This window comes from Triturus cristatus, chromosome 10, assembly GCF_964204655.1.
Source record: "Triturus cristatus chromosome 10, aTriCri1.1, whole genome shotgun sequence".
NCBI classification, from domain to species: domain Eukaryota; kingdom Metazoa; phylum Chordata; class Amphibia; order Caudata; family Salamandridae; genus Triturus; species Triturus cristatus.
The window spans coordinates 997,546,316-997,565,918 of NC_140593.1; the positions used below are offsets into that span (position 1 = coordinate 997,546,316).

General features: G+C 45.5%; 1 protein-coding gene across 1 annotated transcript in view; it reads right to left on the reverse strand.

The window, feature by feature from the left end:
• TOP3A (DNA topoisomerase III alpha) overlaps positions 1-19,603 on the reverse strand; it is a 262,802-nt gene that overhangs the window by 121,623 nt on the left and 121,576 nt on the right. Inside the window, exons 6-8 of the mRNA XM_085628981.1 lie at positions 19,234-19,377; positions 9,077-9,247; positions 62-162 (exon numbers count right to left, since the gene is read on the reverse strand). Of these exons, the coding sequence (XP_085485107.1) occupies positions 62-162; positions 9,077-9,247; positions 19,234-19,377 (416 nt within the window). The remainder of the gene's footprint in view (positions 1-61; positions 163-9,076; positions 9,248-19,233; positions 19,378-19,603) is intronic.

The window sequence follows — 19,603 nt, forward strand, 5'->3', positions numbered from 1 at the left end:
CTACAGTCCCCAATTTTACTTCACCAGGACTTTTAGCGTTAGTTGGTTCCCCAATTCTTACCTCCATGCAGATCTGGTAGAGGACAAGACAGGCTGTGTGGTGGAACAGACGATTCCTCTTCCAGCTGAAGTCCACAGTCATGTCTTCAAAAAAATGCGTTACTGTTTGTAAGATCACAGAACAAGATATTACAAAAATAGGGGAGCAGAGCACAAATGTTACAAAATTAGCTTTCACAAAATCATTCACATCCTGTAGTCTGAAATTCTAGTGACTATAACAAGCGGTCAGACAGAGCATGAGCAGAAGCCATTGGTGTGAATCAGATTGAAGCATGGCACCTTAACACTTCTTGAGAAGCAGTTACAATCTCCACATTCTAACACTATTTTTCGAACTTTAAGGACAAACTGTACCTTCGGAAATAGACGGGCTTTTAAATGATATTGTGTGCCTGGATCTCCCTTTGACATATGCACATTGTGCTAATAGTCACCTCACTGAAGAAATTAAACTGAAGTTAGCTTATTATGATCCTGGCCACATTAAATAAAAATTATCACATGTGCCGTTAGTGAAACATTTTTTTGGGACCAGGTACACACAAACAGCAATTTGATTGTATTTGGGATGTTTTTTCTTTTTATCTTTAAGTTGCTGTGCTGAGAGCAGGTCAAGCGTCCCAAGCATCCACTGGCTGGTCCTGTGTGAGCTGATGCATACTCTGTGGTCATGCTCTACCTTGTCACTACCAATGGAGAGTAGGTGTAGTCATTTAAGTATGTTGACAGTAATTGCTTATAGACAGAAGTTTGGAGGAACTGATAGCAGGAAATAAGGAACTTGCAGGAACCAGCAAAAACTGGCTGCAGCAACAATAAGAGATATGAAGGGAGAGGCATCACAAAGGACAGTGTAGGGTAAAGAACGTGTAACGCAACCAATAAGGGTACAGAGAAGTACGAACGAGGGAACAGAGAATAGTTAAACGCGTATATCTATCACAAAATACATTAACGTGTAACATTGGTATAGAAATAAACAATGTCATCTGCTGAACTGCTGAATATACACGGACGCAATAGGAAGATGGCATTTAGGTCTGGACATGGTGCATGTAGGAAGGTGGATATCTGACTATGGTTACCCCCAACTTTTTGCCTAGTGTCTAGCTGGTTTTTCGACTTAGTTGGCCTGAGATCCTGCCATTCAGGGTCTCAGGCTGTCTGCTCTCTCTTTAAAATGGACTCCATGTACCCTAGATACATACCCAATTGGTAAGGATCACCTTATTGGACCCTGTACAGTGTACCCTAGGTACCCAGGGCATAGGTGTACCCTAGGCCTCCCAGGGGCTGCAGCATGTATTATGCCACCCCTGGTCTGGCCTTCCAATCAGACACAACTGGCTGATCACTCAGCTGGGGCAAGGTCGTGTAATCACCCCTTGCTTAGATATAGTATACCTATATCTACCCTTATATATAGATACAGGTGTACCTATCAGCCACTCCTATGGCAGGCCTTAACAATCCTGGAGGCAGAGTGCTTGGTAACATGTGAGATGGTGCTCTAGCATGAGCTGAGCCTGTCTGCAGCTTTTGGAACCATGTCCTTATAACTGTTCTATGATATAGCCTACCATATACTCTTAAAGTACCTTATAATCTTAAACGGTTATGGTAACTATGGTTTGGCTTTATCAAAACATGTCGTGTAAGGTGTCTAACACTTTGGAATAATACCCCCATACCATTTCTGGTGATGAGGATATTATTCCTCCCTTCTAGAGGGAGAGACATGTTAAAATCCTACTTTGCTGTTTAACTCTCACCAAAGCCTCAGCATCACAAAATGGATGCTGCTGCCACAGACACGAGTCTGACCTCCTGCTGCTGGGAGCCCTCCCAGCCAGGGAGGCCTGGACAATAGGTTTCCTGCTTGAGGAGGTGCTAGCACCTCCCCAGACAGACTTTAGTGTATTGGGGCAGGGAGGGCTGAAAGGAATGAGACATGCCTGGGGCACACAAGGTGTTCCATGCATAGTCCAGTTCAAACCGGTGCTGGGGCACTCCAGCCCCAGCTCTGGCGCGAAACTGGACAAAGGAAAGGGGATGTAGCCACTCCCCTTCCTGGTCCCACCCATAGGAGGGACCTTGCAGGTAGCCCAGCCCACTAGCCCAGTATATCAGTAGCTAGCTGAGCCCTGCTAAATTAGATTAACCTGAATCTGCAACTTGAACAGAAACTCTGGACCTTCGACATTCGACCTCAGGAAGAAGACTGAAGAAATCTCCCTTGTGGCCAAGGAGTGACCACCCTGGGCAACCAGGCACCATCCAGCGACCGCTGTTTGCTTTGCGACTGAATCCTACGAGGGACGACTGCAGAGACTGACCAGCGCCGAGACTTCCAGACACCTCTGACACAGATCCACATCTCCAGCGAAGCTGAGACCCGTGGAGGCGACGAGGGACGTGGGACCGGCGACTTGGGAAAAGTGGCTAGTACCTGACTAGCGCGACTTCCGAGGCCCCCTCGAGGCTGTGCTTGGGGAATTGAGAAGCCCCACTCCCGAGCACCATCTGCAACGAAGACCAGCTCCCCACACTTCACGTGTTCTGCGTGGGGCCCTTCTGCACCTGTGTTGCACGACGTGTTGTCCGGTTGCTGGCCCATTGGCTAGTAACCTCTGTGACAACGAACCTTTAATTTCACCTTGTTGGTCCGGCTCCTCCAGACTGGCACGCGCTCCTCTGTGAAAGAGAAGCACCCCAGACCTTCCTGGTCTGCACCAGAAGCAAGTCCTCCATCCTGCGTGGGTTCCGCTTGCCAAGGCTTGTTGGGTCCTGACTCGACTTCGACGCCGCTGACTGCAAGAGCCTTCGTGGGACAGCTCACCTCCTGGTCCTGGTCATCCTCGACGTCTCCTGGTACCCGTGGCTGCTGCGACAAGCTTCACCTCTTCACCTGCATCTTCACGACATCGCCTGGTTCCTTCCTGGTTCCTTCCCGGCTCCTGGCTGGTGACCTAGACTCTGTCCCTTCTGCTTGCAGGTTCCTTCCTTCTTGATACCCACCTTGGGATCCACCGGACACTCTTCACTGACTGCCTGTCAGCAACTTTCCTTCAGGTATCCATAGAAGTCCACGACGAAACCAGACGCAAGTTCACACCTATGCACCCGCAGCCCGTGGGCTAGGTAACTTAAGTACTCCGGTGCTCACAAGGGTAGTGACTATCCTAGGGTCTAGTTTCCGAGTCTCGACTTTCTAGCTATACCAGAAGTGTCCTAAAACTGTTAAGTTCTAACTCCTAGTAATTCTATCGACTTTTACGCATTACGCGTGAGTGTTTCCACTCTGCACCTGAATCCCGTGGGCCTCCCACTTTCTAACCTTTGGTAGTGTAGTGTAGCCCCAGCGATTCCCTAGGCCTAGGCCTATCCTGTGTTCCTGACAGTGGTCCTTATACCACTTCTTTAGTATATGGTTTGCGTGGCCCCTAGGGCCTAACTGTATTACTTACCTGTGTGATTTAATGTATGCATAATTAAGACTGTTTTGTACTTACCTCGAATCTCATAAAGAGTGCTGAGGGTTTGATTAGAATAAATACATTCTATTTTTATATATATCTGTTGTGGTGTCCTTTCATTTGGTATTCAAGGGGTTACATATGGTATAACAGCTGGCTTCACATGCCATTCAGAGTTTAGCCTAAGACTGCTCTTGTCCATGCTACCACTAGGATAGCTGGTCTATAAGGTTGACTTTACAACCAATCACCATAAGGGTTGTTTGGACTGATACAAGGTGTACAATAGAATTAGTGACATCATATATCAGGCCAACTTCTCACAGTGCATAAGAGAGACCTTGTTCCCTCACTAGGCTCTGCACTCTGCCATTATATCACAGCACTCTGACATTATATCAGACTCTTACAATCCCTACACCACACATCAAAAACTTTATGCTTTTGGAACAGCATCTAGGCTCTTCACTGCTGAAGCTCTGTGAACTCTGGGGTCTGATCTACCTGCCAAGTCCAGTTAACGTGAGGTTGTTACCAAAGTGATATATCTAGTATACAAATTAAGGAGTCGTTTCCCTGATATGATAGAAGAACAAAACAAAATGTAGCAATATTCTATTACATTTTTCTCTACACCATAGACAAACCAAAGAACATACAAATATATAAATGGGATTGTTTTACTTTGTTAAAGTTTACAACTTGAGACATTATTTATTTGAACAAATGAACACTATTTAAAAAAAATACGGCCTTTACACCCACAGGGACCAGGCCACCAATACAAGAAATATGTATTTGATACAGCATAATTACATCCATTTCATTACCGTAAGAACACAGTATTACATAAATCTTAATAATTTAATAACAAACATTTGCAAATTATGTTAAATTTGTTAAGACCATATTTGAAACTAATCTATTGTTCTGTAAACAGTGTTAAAAATTCTAAATAACCGACAACAAACGTTTCATGTTGGGGCAGAAAAAAGAAAAAACATTGCTGCGTGTGCAGAGGTAGACGACGTATTTTTATGGAGTTAGATTACATTGCCTAACTCTCGCCTGTAAGTTTGCCTTCAGATACTATTGAGAAAAGTACATTAAAGCAATCTGGCAGATTGACTGCAGTGTCATTCTTATAATGAGCCAAATCATACTGAAAACCCTCTACCTGACCTCGGTTTTCAAACGTTTCTTCAGGCAGCCTAACATCGTAGTGAACACCACCACCTGCCTAGTGGGAGTTTAGATTCAAAGCTGTAGCAATGTGGTGGGTAAAGATAAAGACTTCCCTCTGGTCCCCCTCCAGCGCTCACAAAATTTCAAATTATGTAAAGAGCCTGCCAGAGATAAGCTCTTCTAATAAAAGGTCCTAAGCATTCGTATATAGCCTGCATGGGTAAAATAAACTTGTCTGCAATTTTCCCTCTAATTTATCAACAATTAATACTCAGTAGATAGCTATTAAGTTCTGTACAGTGAAATAACCAGAATTCTTGCTTCATAGACGTTTGTTATGGCCTGTTTGCTCCTTTTTCCTATACATATATTTACAGCTAGCATGCCTCTTTCAACTTAGGATACTCGTACGGCTTACTTCTAAAACTGGTCTGCCAACTCAAAATTATTGGATAACATCTACCCCAAATACTGATATACATTAGTATGTTCCAGTTACTACTTTCCACCTTCTTGGCCTTAGCCCTCACCTCTTGCTATAATCATGACCTTACTTTTGGCAATGTTAATTAATAGGTGGTTATCCATATACCCCTGGGCAAGATAGCTGATTACAGCAAAAATATTTAAGGGGCTGTTGGGTTGCCTTGTTTTAAACTCTCACATCCCGTAGAACCTTCAAGTAGTGATTGTGGTAGTCCAGCTGAATAAAGACTCAAGTAGGTGTGTGAAGATCAACAAGCAGTGCAAATAATTGTCGAGGGATATCTAACTGAAAGAAGTGTAACCATAAAGAATTTCTGTTGATGCAATTGAATGCACAAGAGAACTGTACATTTCTCACACTGATGGGTATATTACTTTTTCAATATCATTCTTAGAGCAAGTTATTGTTGACTGTGGAACAATGCATCCTAAACCCTGTCTGCACCCAAGGAAGAAGCCAGATAGTTTCAACCAAGTATATTAAAAACTTTGCAAACTGTAATCCAAAAGCGCAATTAGGCCATAGCTTCCTGATCATCCAAGAAAGGTTTCTTATAGATTGGCTACTCTTCTTCCTTACATTCTTTGACATCTGTGCTATTCGACATTTCAACCTTGAAATAGAATTGGCACTCATATGGCAAGGAATTATTTTCTCACATAGTAGGCAGCTTTACTTTTCTCAACTTTGAAGTGTGTCTAAAGTTGTTCCTCCTTACAGAGACTGGTGTAGTTCCTCCATTTCTGGCCTCCCATGCCAATATGCCCTGCTATCCGGCAAGTATTTCAGAAAAACAACTTAATCATTTTCAATGTGATTTCTAAAACTCTCTCTAGGTAAGAGTTTAAGGATTAATCTCCTAAAGGCTAATCACTTCTAGTCCTTTAAATTTTCCTCATGGTATCCAACACTGTAGCACAAATGGGTGCTATCTGAAACATTAAATGTAGGGCATTGTGATCAATCTTCCTCGGGCTCACCACATTCATACTTTTAACTTTGCTCTGCCACAACGGATGCTTAAAAAATGTAGTCCAGCATTGCTGATACATTTCTCCTGCTCCATGTGGTGTGCCCTGCCCCCTCCCCCTTTACTTTCCTATTGAGGAGGATCATATGAAGCCTACAAATGCAGTTCAAAGGCAGCTTTCCAATTTGGTTCGATTTCGAGTTAGACAAATTCTGTGGAAGAAGACCCCAGCATTTGTCATTGGACATTATTTTGGAAAGGAAATACATGTTGGAAGTCTTGTGGACACTTAAATCACTTATCAATAGTATAGATTAATTTGAATATGAAGCAGAGGACTCTTGTATTGTTTTTCAGATAAGTCCTATTTCGACAGGACTAACCAACATACAAAACCGATTGATTTTTAAAGTGCGCCATAATTAGGTAGCACCAGATGAAGAAATAAAACAGAAAGAAGTTGAAATCTTAGTATCAAGGTTGATAATATACACAGAAAAGGCAACAATGTAATAAGAAGCTATAAGAGGTCATTTACTGATATATTTTTTAATGTATCTGAAAAACAGATGAAGGTTGCAAGTGCTTCTAAAGGACATACATAACTAAAGAGTAAACTGCAAGAATGTAAGCAAAAAAAGAAAAATTCTCAATAATAAATTATCCTTTGACATCATGACAAAGATATTTGAAAAATATACTTGTATGAGATATATTTGGAGTTATGTTTATGAATATATATATATATATATATATATATATATATATATATATATTACCTACTGGCGGTCGCCAGTAGGTAGTTATAGTTAGGACCACATTTCCATAGGAAATCCTCAACATTCTATTTTGAATAACTTTGGCGCCGGTCGACGAATCCTCGCGAATTTTTCAAAATAGGTGGGGCGCTACGCTCCGCTCCTACCCTGAAAGTCTCGGGGGGATTCGTCAAGCGGGGGCTGAGATAAAAGGGGGGTCCCAAAACGCGTTTTTCCCATGCATTTTTCCATAGGACCTTTAGACAGGGCTACAGCCCAAACGGCTGAACAGAATTACTAGAAATTTGGCAGAGAGGTAGTCCTCAGGTCAAGGAAGTGCCTTTTGTAGGTTTGGTGTAAATCTGTTCAGTAGTTCCTGAGAAAATAGCCTTTAAATCAATATATATATCTGAGCCAGCTTACGGTGCGCTTACGGTACGCTTACCGTACGCGTACGGTGGCGTGCGCGAGCGCGATTCTGATTGGCTCTTAGATCTTAGTAAACATTCGAATCGGCCGAAACCAGGAAGCGGCGGCCGCCATTTTCTCTCTCGCACTGAGAGTTAGGTTTTAAAATAAAGCCAAAAAACATGTAAAGGGGCTGTTTAGACAGCTCCCACACACATAGCCATGTTGAGGGAGTCCCCAAAGATCCCCCAAGGCCAAAAATGCAATTTTTATTTTTTCGCTAATTTCGCCGATTACGCTTACCGTACGCGTACGGTAAAAAATTATTAAAAAAAAAAAACTATCCACACTCTCCCCACCCCGTGTGCAATCGGTGGCCGCAGGCCACAAATTGTGCATGGCTTATAAGAGGTGTGATAAACTATAATATTTTAAACAAAAATAATAAAAGAAAAAATTATCCACACTCTCTCCACCCCGTGTGCAAATGGTGCCCGAAGGGCACCATTTGTGCATGGCTTATAAAAATTACGAAAAATTAAAATATTACCTTTCAAAACGAAGTGCATCATATGTCCTCCATGTGCGCACGGTGCGCGAAGCGCATCGTGCGTACATGGCCCATCTAGCGTAATGTGGGCACGCGGTGCGCGAAGCGCACCGCGTGCTTACTGTGCGCGCACGGTGCGCGAAGCGCACCGTGCGCGCACGGAACAAACTGCGTTAAGTGGGCGCGCACGCCACGAATGGCGTAAAGTAACTTAGCATTTAAAAAACCGTACAAATTCACTGAAAAAACCATAGGTTTCACACACGTTATAGTTAGGAATTAGCATTTAAAAAACCTTGCAAATTCACTGAAAAAACCATAGGTTTCACACATGTTATAGTTAGCGGAAATTTTACTGATAAAAAAACCAGTGAAATTCCCCCGTTATAGTTAGTGTAGGCAACTATAACTCACGCGACCGCAATCTTCTGCTGATGACATATGTGTCTTTATGAAAAAAAAATATTTGTAATATATGTATAGCTAAAAATGTATGGAAGAAGACATGGGCAAATAAGTGTCTAAATACAGTATTAGCATCAGCAGAGGATTGCGGTCGCGTGAGTTATAGTTGCCTACACTAACTAAAACGGGGGAATTTCACTGGTTTTTTATCAGTAAAATTTCCGCTAACTATAACATGTGTGAAACCTATGGTTTTTTCAGTGAATATATATATATATATATATATATATATATATATATATATATATACTTTAATATGATAATGATTATACATGGGAGATTATAGAAACAAAGTAAATAGAGATATGCAAAACTATTTTCCATTGCACAAAAGAGTCCTCAATTAAGTTTAAAGCGATACTTCAATGTACAACCTTTGTTAAACGAAGACATTGTTTCTTATCATGATCCTATCTTGTTGCAGAAAAATATAATACTATGCAGATTGTAAAGCAATCTCATACTTGAAGCCAATTCTGGGGTTCACTGACAGCTCTAGAAAGGTGCAAGCTGCCTGTAATTCCTATTCCTATTTTAGGTTTCTTAGCTTAGTTTCGAGTGTGCATTTAAGTCGGTTTGTGCATTTTTGTACAATATAAATGTACCATTTTAAACATTCCTAACTAATCCACTTTATCAATGGAACTCTATGCATTCTATTTTTTAAAAATAAAGCAAAGATTTAATTATCAGCATTTGACTTTTAGATGGTACCTTTAATCTTGTAGAATGTTTCTGGAACAAAGGCTTGGATGGCTTTAAATCTCTCCACAACAAAACCCAATGTTGGGAACTGGCAACTACCATAGCTGATCAGCTGGTTGGATAGGACGTTGGGGAATATCTTCTGGAGCCGCAATGTTTGAAACCTAGTGAAGGCGGCACCTAGGGGTGGGAAAAGAAAAATAATATGAAACCACAGCTGCTCTTTTTTTGCTTGGCACTTGTTTTTATGGGAATGGATAAAGTACTGAGAAACAACTGTAAATACAACGACAGAACTTCAGCATCGGCCCATATTGAGATACAAATGTTGATTGCAATACATGCACCAATACCAAACAATACTAATATATAAGAAAGGGAGAAAGAGAGAGCGCAGTGGGGGGAGAGGGAGAAAATAAGCTACCAAAGGGGGAAAGAAAAGAGAAGAAGGGAAGGAGGGCAGGAAGAAAGAAGGGAGGGAAGACGGAAATACGAAACAGGGAAGAGAGGGAGGGGAGGTGGGCCGGTCAGGAGAAGCCTTAGTATAGTAAAGCAGGGGTGGGGAGGGTTGGGAGAGGAGTGCACTGATTGGCTGGGGGTCAGTAGTGAGGAAGAAATAAGAGTCAAGGCGAGTTGAGGAGTCATTCTGCAGGAAGGGAAACCATGTGGGAAGATAAAGGTCTGCTTTGTCCATTATCCCGTTTCCAACAAAAGATGCAGGCCTAGGTGGAATTTGACAAAGTGCTTAGAAATGGGGAATAGGGGGACGACTGATTGCTTCTACGTATGATGGGGGGTAGGGACTTGGCTGTGTTGTCCTGGAATGTTAACGGCCTGGGGGATCGGATTAAGCGTGGTGTGGTCCTGCAGTTCCTGAAACGTATATCGCCAGATGTTGTCTTCTTGCAGGAGACACACCTTATAGGTAACTCCTTCCATGCCATGAATCGGCGAGGCTATCGTTTGGTGGCCCACTCGGGCTTCACTTCGGGGTCGCGGGGGGTGGGTATCATGATCAAGAACTCGCTCCCGCTGGAGATTGATGAGGTGCGCCATGACGAGAGGGGACGCTACACTGTCCTGGTGGGTAGAATGGAGGGTAGAGTGTTTGTTTTCATGTCAGTGTACGTCCCGCCTGGGCTACAAGCTACTACATTTGCGGACCTGGGGCGCCTCCTCCTGGACCTCCCGGGTGGCCTGCTGGTGGTTGGGGGGGGACTTCAATGCGGTAGTTTCTGGTTCTATGGATCGTCACCCCCCTAGGGACCTCCCCCGGGCACAGGCGTGGCTGTCCGGCCTTTTAGACACACTGGGCCTGGTGGATTGCTGGCGACTAAAACACCCTACGCAGCTGCAGTACACCTTCCACTCGGGTGCCCATGGTAGCCTTTCGCGACTTGACTACATCCTGGTCCCGGCGGCCCACGCTGGGAGGGTAGGAGAGGTGTGCCATCTGGCGCGGGGTATTTCGGATCACTCCCCATTACTGTTACATTTTGATGTCTTCCCGAGGGGGGAGGGCAGGGTGGCCCCAATCAATGCATGGTACTTGCGAGACCCCACCATTCGTGCCGACTTGATCAAATCCTTACAGCGATATTTTGACGAGAATGTGGGGTCTGTCCCTTCGGCCATCTCCCTGTGGGAGGCCTTTAAGGTAGTCCTCAGAGGGGAGGCCCTCTCCTTTATCTCCCATGCCCGGAGGCGTGAGCGGGAGGAGGTGACCCGGGTGGAGGCCGAGATTGTGGAACTGGAGGGTGACCTGGGGAGCGGGGTAACGGATGCCAAGTTGCATGTTTTGCACCTCAAGCAGGCGGCCTATAGGGCCCTCGTCACGGAGGCGGCCAGGGGCCTCAGTAGAGAGCAACAGGGACGATTGTATGATGTGGGCGATAAGGCGGGTAAATTGATTGCGTGGTTGGATAAGAGGGAGAGAGCGAGTCGTGTGGTTCCTTTGATTGAGAGGATGGATGGTGCGCGTGTCACCGAGCCGGAAGCCATTGTCTCCTGCTTCGCGGATTACTTCCGCGAGGTGTACTCCCCGGTTTCCCCCTGCTCGGAGGAAGATTCCCATTCCCTGCTTCGGGACATAGCGCTGCCCTCCCTTTCGGTGGAGAACAGGGATTCGCTGGACGCTCCTCCCACCTCGGACGAAATTGCCCTGGCTATTCGCTCGGTCGCGTCCGGCAAGGCCATGGGCCCTAATGGTCTCCCCATCGAGCTTTACAAGCTGCGCCCGGATGTACTAGCGCCCCACCTGCGCGCGATGTTCCTGGCGGCCCGCTCGCAGGGTTCCCTCCCGCCGGACCAGCGTCTGGCCACGATCGTGGTGATACACAAGGAGGGGAGACCCCGTGAGCGGGTCACATCCTACAGGCCAATTTCGCTCTTGAACGCGGAACCCAAAATCCTCGCCAAGGTGTTGGCCAACCGGTTGGTCGGTGTGGTGGGCGACTTGGTCCACCAAGACCAATCTGGATTTATACCCCATCGCAACACGGCTCTTAATCTGCGACGCTTGCACGGGGTGCTCGCGCGTGTTCCGTTTGTGCGGGAGCCGGCCATCTTGGCATCCTTAGACGCCACCATGGCGTTTGACACGCTTGAATGGCCATACATCTGGGCGATGCTGGCAAAATTCGGATTTGGCCCGGGGTTCATTAGCTGGGTCAAATTGTTGTATTCGGGCCCATTGGCGCAGGTGGTGGTGAATGGGCGAGTCTCGGCCCCATTCGAGCTGGGGCGGGGCACGCGTCAGGGTTGCCCCTTGTCGCCGCTCCTGTTTGCACTGGCCTTGGAGCCCTTGGCGGAGTGGCTACGGTGGCACCCTTCTATCCGTGGTCTCCGCTGGACCCCTGAGTATGAGGACCGCGTGTCCCTCTACGCCGATGATATCCTTTTGTATCTCGCCTCCCCGCGCAAATCGCTGATTGTCCTGGTTGATGTTTTGCGCTCCTTCGGGCGTAACTCAGGCCTTGTCATCAACTGGGCGAAATCCTGTGTATATGTGCTTTCCGGGGAGGCTCCGGCCCTACCGCGTGACTGCCCGATCCAGATTGCCTCCCAGGGGTTCCGGTACCTGGGTATATATATCACTCTGGACCCGGAGGCCCGCTACGAGCGGAACTTGTTGCCCCCCCTCCGGCGCTTGCGAGAGGATGTCGCCCGTTGGCGGCGTCTTCCGCTCTCGCCACTTGGCCGAGCGGCCTTGTTTAAGATGATGTCCTTGCCGCGCTTCCTGTACGCCCTCCAGAACACTATGGACTTGGTCCCAGCGCGCTACTTCCGCGAGGTGGAGGGCCTGCAGCGGCGCCTGTTCTGGGACGGGAGGCCGCGTATTGCTCTGGCCAAATTGACGCTCCCGTGGTATGATGGGGGGGTCGCCCTCCCGGACATTAAACGGTATTACTGGGCCTCCCAGCTAGCTGCAATCAATCATGGCCTTTACGGGCCCGCCTTGAACCCGGCATTTGAAATGGATAAGATGCTCCTGCCCGGTGGCGATTATAATCGAGCGCTCTACTCTGGCACGCCCGACTCCCGTCTGACGGGACCGACGCGTGTCATGGTGCGTGTATGGCACGCGGCTAATGCAGCTATGGGGTGGAAGGACCGTTTGACCCGGGCATCACCGCTGTATGCGTCTGAGAGGTTGGGCTCCCTGTGGACATCGAAGGGCTTCGAGAAGTGGGACACGATCGGAATCAGCACGGTGGGAGATCTCTGGACGAGGGGGGGCTTCAAGACTTTTGAGACGCTGCAGACGGAGTTTCAGCTGCAAGGCAGTGAGTACTTTCGATACTTACAAGTCCGCCACGCGCTGGCCTCCGTCTTCCCGGATGTTGCGTCCATTCCGGAGTCTTCCCCCCTAGAGGACAGGGTGCTGGATGGCCATGTACCAGACAGCACGATCTCCCTTATATATAAAAAACTGATCAATGACAGATCGTGCCTGCTGACTGGCCTCCGCGAGGCCTGGGTTGCCGATGGGCTGGAGCTGGACGACGAGGACTGGATCTCCGCGGTGGCCTCTCCGAAGGAGGTGGCCATCCCGGCTCGCCTTCGCTTCGTCCAGCTTAAGATCCTTCACCGGGTTTACGTCACGGGGCCGAGGCTTCTACGTATGGGCTTTGCTGCTGACGGATTGTGTAAGCGCGGCTGTGGTGCTTTGGCAACTTTCATGCATATACTGTGGGAGTGCCCGAAAGTGGAGCGATTCTGGCGTGGTGTGCATGAGGTTTTGCGTGTGGTTACGCGTGTCGCACTGCTGCCTGAAGCGAGGAGATGCTTGCTGAATGTGTGGGAACCAAATGATTATTCGGTCCCGCAGACGCGGTGGGTGACTCTGGGATACATGATAGCGAAGCGTGACATTGCCCAATTGTGGGGATCCCAGAGGCCCCCGGCGGTGTTGGCCTGGAAAGAACATATGGATTGGTGTATGTTTCGTGAAAAAGTAGTGTATGTGGCGAGGGGTAAGCCTGGGGCGTGGGTGAAAATCTGGAGCCCCTGGAACGCTTACCGTGGGGGTATTTGTGAGCCGCCACTGCTACCGGCAGCCTCGCCAGCCCCATCTCCTTAGCCGACCCCCTCCCTCAGCCGTGGGCACGTGGCTCCCCAGTCCCTGCTATACTCCCATTCCCCTCTTCAGAGTTCTGCTGCTGGTTAGGATCCCCCATCTACGGAGCACGTACTGTCACTTGGATCGCGGGTTGCCTTGCGGGTGTGGTTTTTTGTGTTGTTTTGTTTGATAAAAAGAAACCGTATTGTGGGCTAGGAGTTATGCGGCCTACGCTATTGATGTCACCTGATTTGCCAATCTGCTCCGCCAAGAGACTCTCGCTGTATGTATGCTATATGCCTTTTGCTACTCTAGCGGCCGGCCGGATGGTTGTAGGCCCATGCCTGTAACTTTTTCATTGTGCAATAAACGGTTTCAAAAAAAAAAAAAAAAAAAAAAAAGAAATGGGGAATAGGTGAATAGATCTAGAGAACAAGGCACAGAGTTGCACAAGCATGGGAATTCCAGTCCATCTTCTTTGTCCCACAATTAGCTCTATGCCAGCAGCTCTTCTGATCTCCTCTTGTGCCGGCCAAAACTTCTTAATCCCAAACACTCTCTTCCTGTCAAATCCACTGGTTTCATATCGAGTCCGTTGCACGCATTCCCATCTCTTTGCAAAATCTTTAACTTCTAGAGATACTTACCATTCAATACCTGACACCCCATAATCTCACAGATAGTTGACTGCTTCTCAATCTCGAGGAGCAGGAGCCTTATTTGCCTATGTGAGCTTTATTGTTTGATTTGAGTATTAGATAGAAATGAACTGAGTGGGGAGTGGCCAAAACATTTCTTGTTAAGGTCTAGCTCCCACAACACCATGGAGGGTGGGAACCTGCAGAGGTGATCCAAAAATGTCATAAAAGCAGCTGTCTTCACTCAGGGTAGGGTGGGAAGGTCTAATGCAAATTCCAAGTTGTTTGGGAAGCAAAGAGACAAGCAATACAGAAATACAAAGAGCACAGAGTTAATGAATAAAATGTTATGTATTTATTATAGTCATAAAATAAAATATGTATTTATAAGCCAGTAGACACAAAAACATCACTGTGTAGGAGGGTTAAGAAAAATCATTTTGATTTACAGAGTCAAATGTTCAGTGCATGTAAAATGTTTGCTTCTGTGTAGCAGTGTGCCACCTTTAAAGGAAAACTTGAGGGAAATGCTTTCGCTCCATGTGCCCTTTTGCTGCTACTACGTTAATCCTGGGAAAACCAAGTTGTACAGTTGATGCCTACAGTCACAAGTGCGAAGATAACCTCTTTTAGAATGGAATGTCCCCATTCAATCTTTAATTCAATGGCAAGTGTTAACTGAAAAATAAAAAAGAATGTTGTATTTTTCATTAAAATACAAATTTATTTTATTTTTAGTCGAATTTTACTAATTCACATGTGCATATGAATTATAAGATTCCTAAAAAGCAAGGAGCACTATACAATATTCTGCAAGCATTGGTAAAACCAATGTCTGTTTTGCCAGTAATACACGCAAATGGAACATGGTGGAGCCATACATGCAGCTGCGTCACTCACGACATAATGGTGTGAATTACACAATGTGCACTTTAGCAATGTGCCTTGGGGTAACAGTATGAACACGGCCATTGAAATTATGCAGCATGATTATGGATCAAAAGTTATGAAAATTGAGAAGAGTGTTGCTGAACAGTGGAAGGCACTTCAGAAAGGATCACCTTTCAGGTGTACATTGCTGTATTTGGGTGTTCTTCTAGTAGTAATGAGGAAACACCTTTGTCCGGACAGTGTTAAAATGTGTAAAAATAAATTAATGAACTGATTCCATCACACAACACTGCTGCATTATGCTGCATAATTTACATTTTCTTGCTGCTTTGTATAGAAAATAAACCCTTCCACATAATTTGGTCCTCCCTAGCTGCATAATTTCAGTGGCCGCAAATATAATACGGATGGAAAAGAAAGGAGGTCTGGGTTGCTGTCAGGCAACAGTTTAGGTTATTGGCTCTTTTTGACCACATGAATATTGAATTTAGCATCTGTTAACACTGCCATCGCAGGAACATATGCCCTGGTGGGTATGTGTGCTAATGTTTGTCATGTGAAGGAGCATCACAGACCAGGTAAATTCATGCACTGCATTGGGTTCCTTTATCTTTACTCTGGGCCTCTTCTACGAATGCTTTTCAAATGCCAACATCTTGGCAGCAAAGACAGAAGGAGCTACTTGCTAAAGTTGAAGGTACATTTCATACTGGATTCCCAAGAAGCCACATATTAAAGCTGAGTGGCTGAAAGACAAACCTCACTAGAACTGAATGAGTTATAAAAGAGGGAGGGAGCTATGTTAGGGAAAGCTTAGCAGTGGTAAGTTTAAGGCTAGAAACCTGTCCCAATGTAAACCAGAAATGAGCTGTACAATGCCATGCTGGGATCAACTTTCCCTGCAGTTAATCTGAAACGAGAAAGCTCTTGACTCCTAAACAAATAGGATGACAGTATTGTATATCCAGAGATCACGGTGTCCTGATAACCAGGATACAACCAGCCAGTTCTCCTTATTTAGCCCAGGGACCAAGTGGGCATCCTTGGCCGCTGCTCTGTACTGTTTTGTAAGCTATGAGGAGACTAGCTTGGAATCTCAGAAAGTGGACTAGTAGCTAGAAAACCCCAGAGATACCAGCTATTGCAGCTGGACACTCCAGTCAACCTGAAAGGACAGGTTCTGCCTTTTTCCGTGAACCTGAAATGGGTATAGTGTGCTGTTTACCGGAAAACAAGCACTTTCAAGGAGAACTACAACTTTACCTTAGCTTCAACTTACAAAAATCTACAAACTTTTGTAAACTTGCATTGGAGGATCAGTGTAAAATACTGTAATTGATCCAAAAAGATGCCCTGCTTCCGCCCTTCACCTGGAAGGAGCTTTTTCACCAGAGCGAGCTCCCAGCAGCTGAATTTGAGGCTGCAAAACACTGCTCAGCCCTACTCTGTCAATCTGTCCTACTATGGTGCAAAAGCTGAAATGCCCATGAAAAGCCTCCCAACTCATCAGAAGACACTGCACTGAGCACCAGCTGCCGTGGAGAAGAATTGAAAGAAAGAGGTTTTCAGCAAAAAAGGAAGAAGAGCTGCTACATGCTTGTGGTCCCACCATGAACAAGAACAGTCAAGTGAAGAATGGGGCTGGACTGTGTACACAGTTCTGTAAAGTTAAAGATGTAGTAAGGTGATGGTACAGGCTGTAGTTGGTGTACACTGTCATGTAAATTAAATGTGGTGATATAAAGTAGAGGAAGTGTGGGTGGTAATGTAAAACATAGTGGTACAAGGTTTGAAAGGCGGTGCTGGTGTGTGCAAATGTAGGTAGGAGTTGTTAGAGGTGGGGAATTGAAAGATTAGGAAGCAATATTAAATGTGGAAAAAGTGCAGATGCTGAGGAATGGCTGCTGCTTGCTCTTGATCTACTGAGATCTTAAGTAGCCTGGTGGTGTGAAGAGAAGGAGATGCTGCAGGAAGAGGTGTAGGAGGAACAAGGCGTATATAGTATTGATGACGGCGTAGGCAATAGGTTGTGGTGTACAGTGGTGTTAGTTGTGTGAAATGTATGTGCAGGTGTTGGCATAGTAAGGAGTTTTTCTGCATCAGTTAATACCATAGTTTTGTGCTTTAGAGGTGCTCTAATGTTGCTCAGTTTATCAACCTCAGAAGGATAAAAGTCGGAGTTAGTCCTGACTGGAATAAACTTGTATCACAGACACAGGTGTCAGCAGTTTCGTTTTAGGTGTTAGTGGAGAAGATGTAGGTAGTATAGAATATATGGTGAGGTGGTGCTGGAGAGTATATATATTCATGCTGGGAGTAGAGTAGCATGGTGTTATGCAGAGTATAATTTGTACTGATAGTAAAAAGTATGCTGTAGGATGTGGGTGGGGGATAGAAGACACTGAGTATGGGATACATGGTGCCGCTGTAAGGTGATGTGGATGTACGTGTTGGTGTATGGCGTAGTTGGTAGTGTAGGCCTCTTAGCCCTTCCCCAGATCCGAGTCAGTCACATGGCGGCAGTTTGATGTTCCTAAAATATTAATGCCCCATGATGCATCAGGAGAATTGCGGCTTGATACAAATTAATGAGTGGGGTCCTTTGCAGAGGCGAACATCTTAAGCATACTTAACCTTTCTGTCCTATGTCCAATGCAAGTGTTTGCTTCCAGTGGTGCAAAAGTAGCACAATGTCGAATTGAGAATAACAATGCATTCCAGGCAAGGGGGAAAAGGTTTGAGGTCAGAGAGAGGTGTTGAAATACACTAACATTTCAGGTCTTGAGGGACTAACAGCTGAGCAGTGGTCATGTCAGCTTTTCAACAGGCTTTCCTTCCTTAACCCAAAAGAGTGATGGCAGCACATTTGGAGAGCTAGAGATGTTCTCTCCCCTACCATCCCCTAATGTCATCAAGGATGTCCTCCCTTCGAAATGTTAGCGATCAGCCCAGAGAAAGTGCTCCTGGATCCCGGAAGGAGTTCCATTTTATATAAAAGGAGGGTGACAAATCTGACTGCAAGGATCAGCCCAGTGTGTTTTGAGAATAGGACCTTCTCTGGTTTTTGAGGAAGTGATGGCTACTTTGAGGGCACATCACACAGTTTTAAAACTAGCCTCATAACATGGAGTGAACGGTACTGATAAATATCAGTTAAGTCACTTTGGAAAGTATACATGTCTTATTGATTATGCTGGGAACTTTTAGGATCAAGACATCTATGCAACGTTAATACTGCAAAGTAAATGTCTTTGAAAGTTAAGAGGACGCTGGTCGCGGATGGCAATCTAAAACTGCGTCAGCGCCAAGCACACTGCTTTGAGCCTTGGAAAATAATGCATAACAGCCAGAAGATGTATTCATTAAATTTATTTTAGATATTTTCTGTAGAGGACCTAGCTTCAAAGAAGCAATACAGTGCTTGGAAAACAAAATTTCTATTGTAGTAGAAGCATTTCAAATATGTCTTTCAACGTATGGTGTGGAAGTACGGTTGAGGCCTCTATACAGAATCCAGCATACGACGTGAAGTTGGAAGATGTACCTGCAACGGTACCTGACAGCACGCGGTCTAGTTGCTGTTTTAAAATTATTAACATTACGTATACTCTATCAAGTAGTTTGCCCAGAATCACACAATTCTTTCGTCAAGTGATGAAGCCAGTGTCTAGGCTCCAAAGCCGGAAGTATTGCCTCGAGATAGGGTACCAGCAACACTTACCACAGATTGAGCACCTGTCCTCTATTCAGAACAGACGCAAATACTTCTCCCACATGCCATCTTCTAACCAGTATTCTCCTCAAATACACACAGCTGTAACAGAGCTACCTTAACTAGCATAGCACGGGGGATTTCATTCTTAATAAGCAGCAAAGCAAAGAATTGCATGTATTGCCAATTATTGTCATCAATATGTTGTCTAGTAAATTGTAAGCTAGATAAATGTTTGTGGCCCTTGATGAAGCCTTCATCTGATATCATTACCACTTTTATCTTTTAACATTTGAATTTGCAAACTCCTTGAATTTTGCCATTATCAGTAGCACAATATCCCATGGTATTGCATTCTTCTCACCTATCCGGAGGTCCAGCTCCTGACGCACATCCACAGCATCGTTGACATTCTGATCCGGCTCAATGAGGTTCTCACAGGCCGCCCGGATGGAGCGAGGAGTTATCTCTGAGAAACGAGCTCTGAGTACAACCAGGTTCTGTTTCACTGACAGGCCAGAACAAAGAGAGAGACACCTGCATTAGTTAACCTGGAATACTTTAAGGCTTCACTCGCTTCTGGAGCATAAGGCAGGCCTCTCGGTGCATGATTTGTTACCTTAATACAACTGCTAATTTTCCAGTCTGTAGTACATATTTTCATAATCTAAACAACAACAACAACGGGTATATTGAGCGCCATAATAGAAATGCTCTCAATCTCTTTGCAGTAG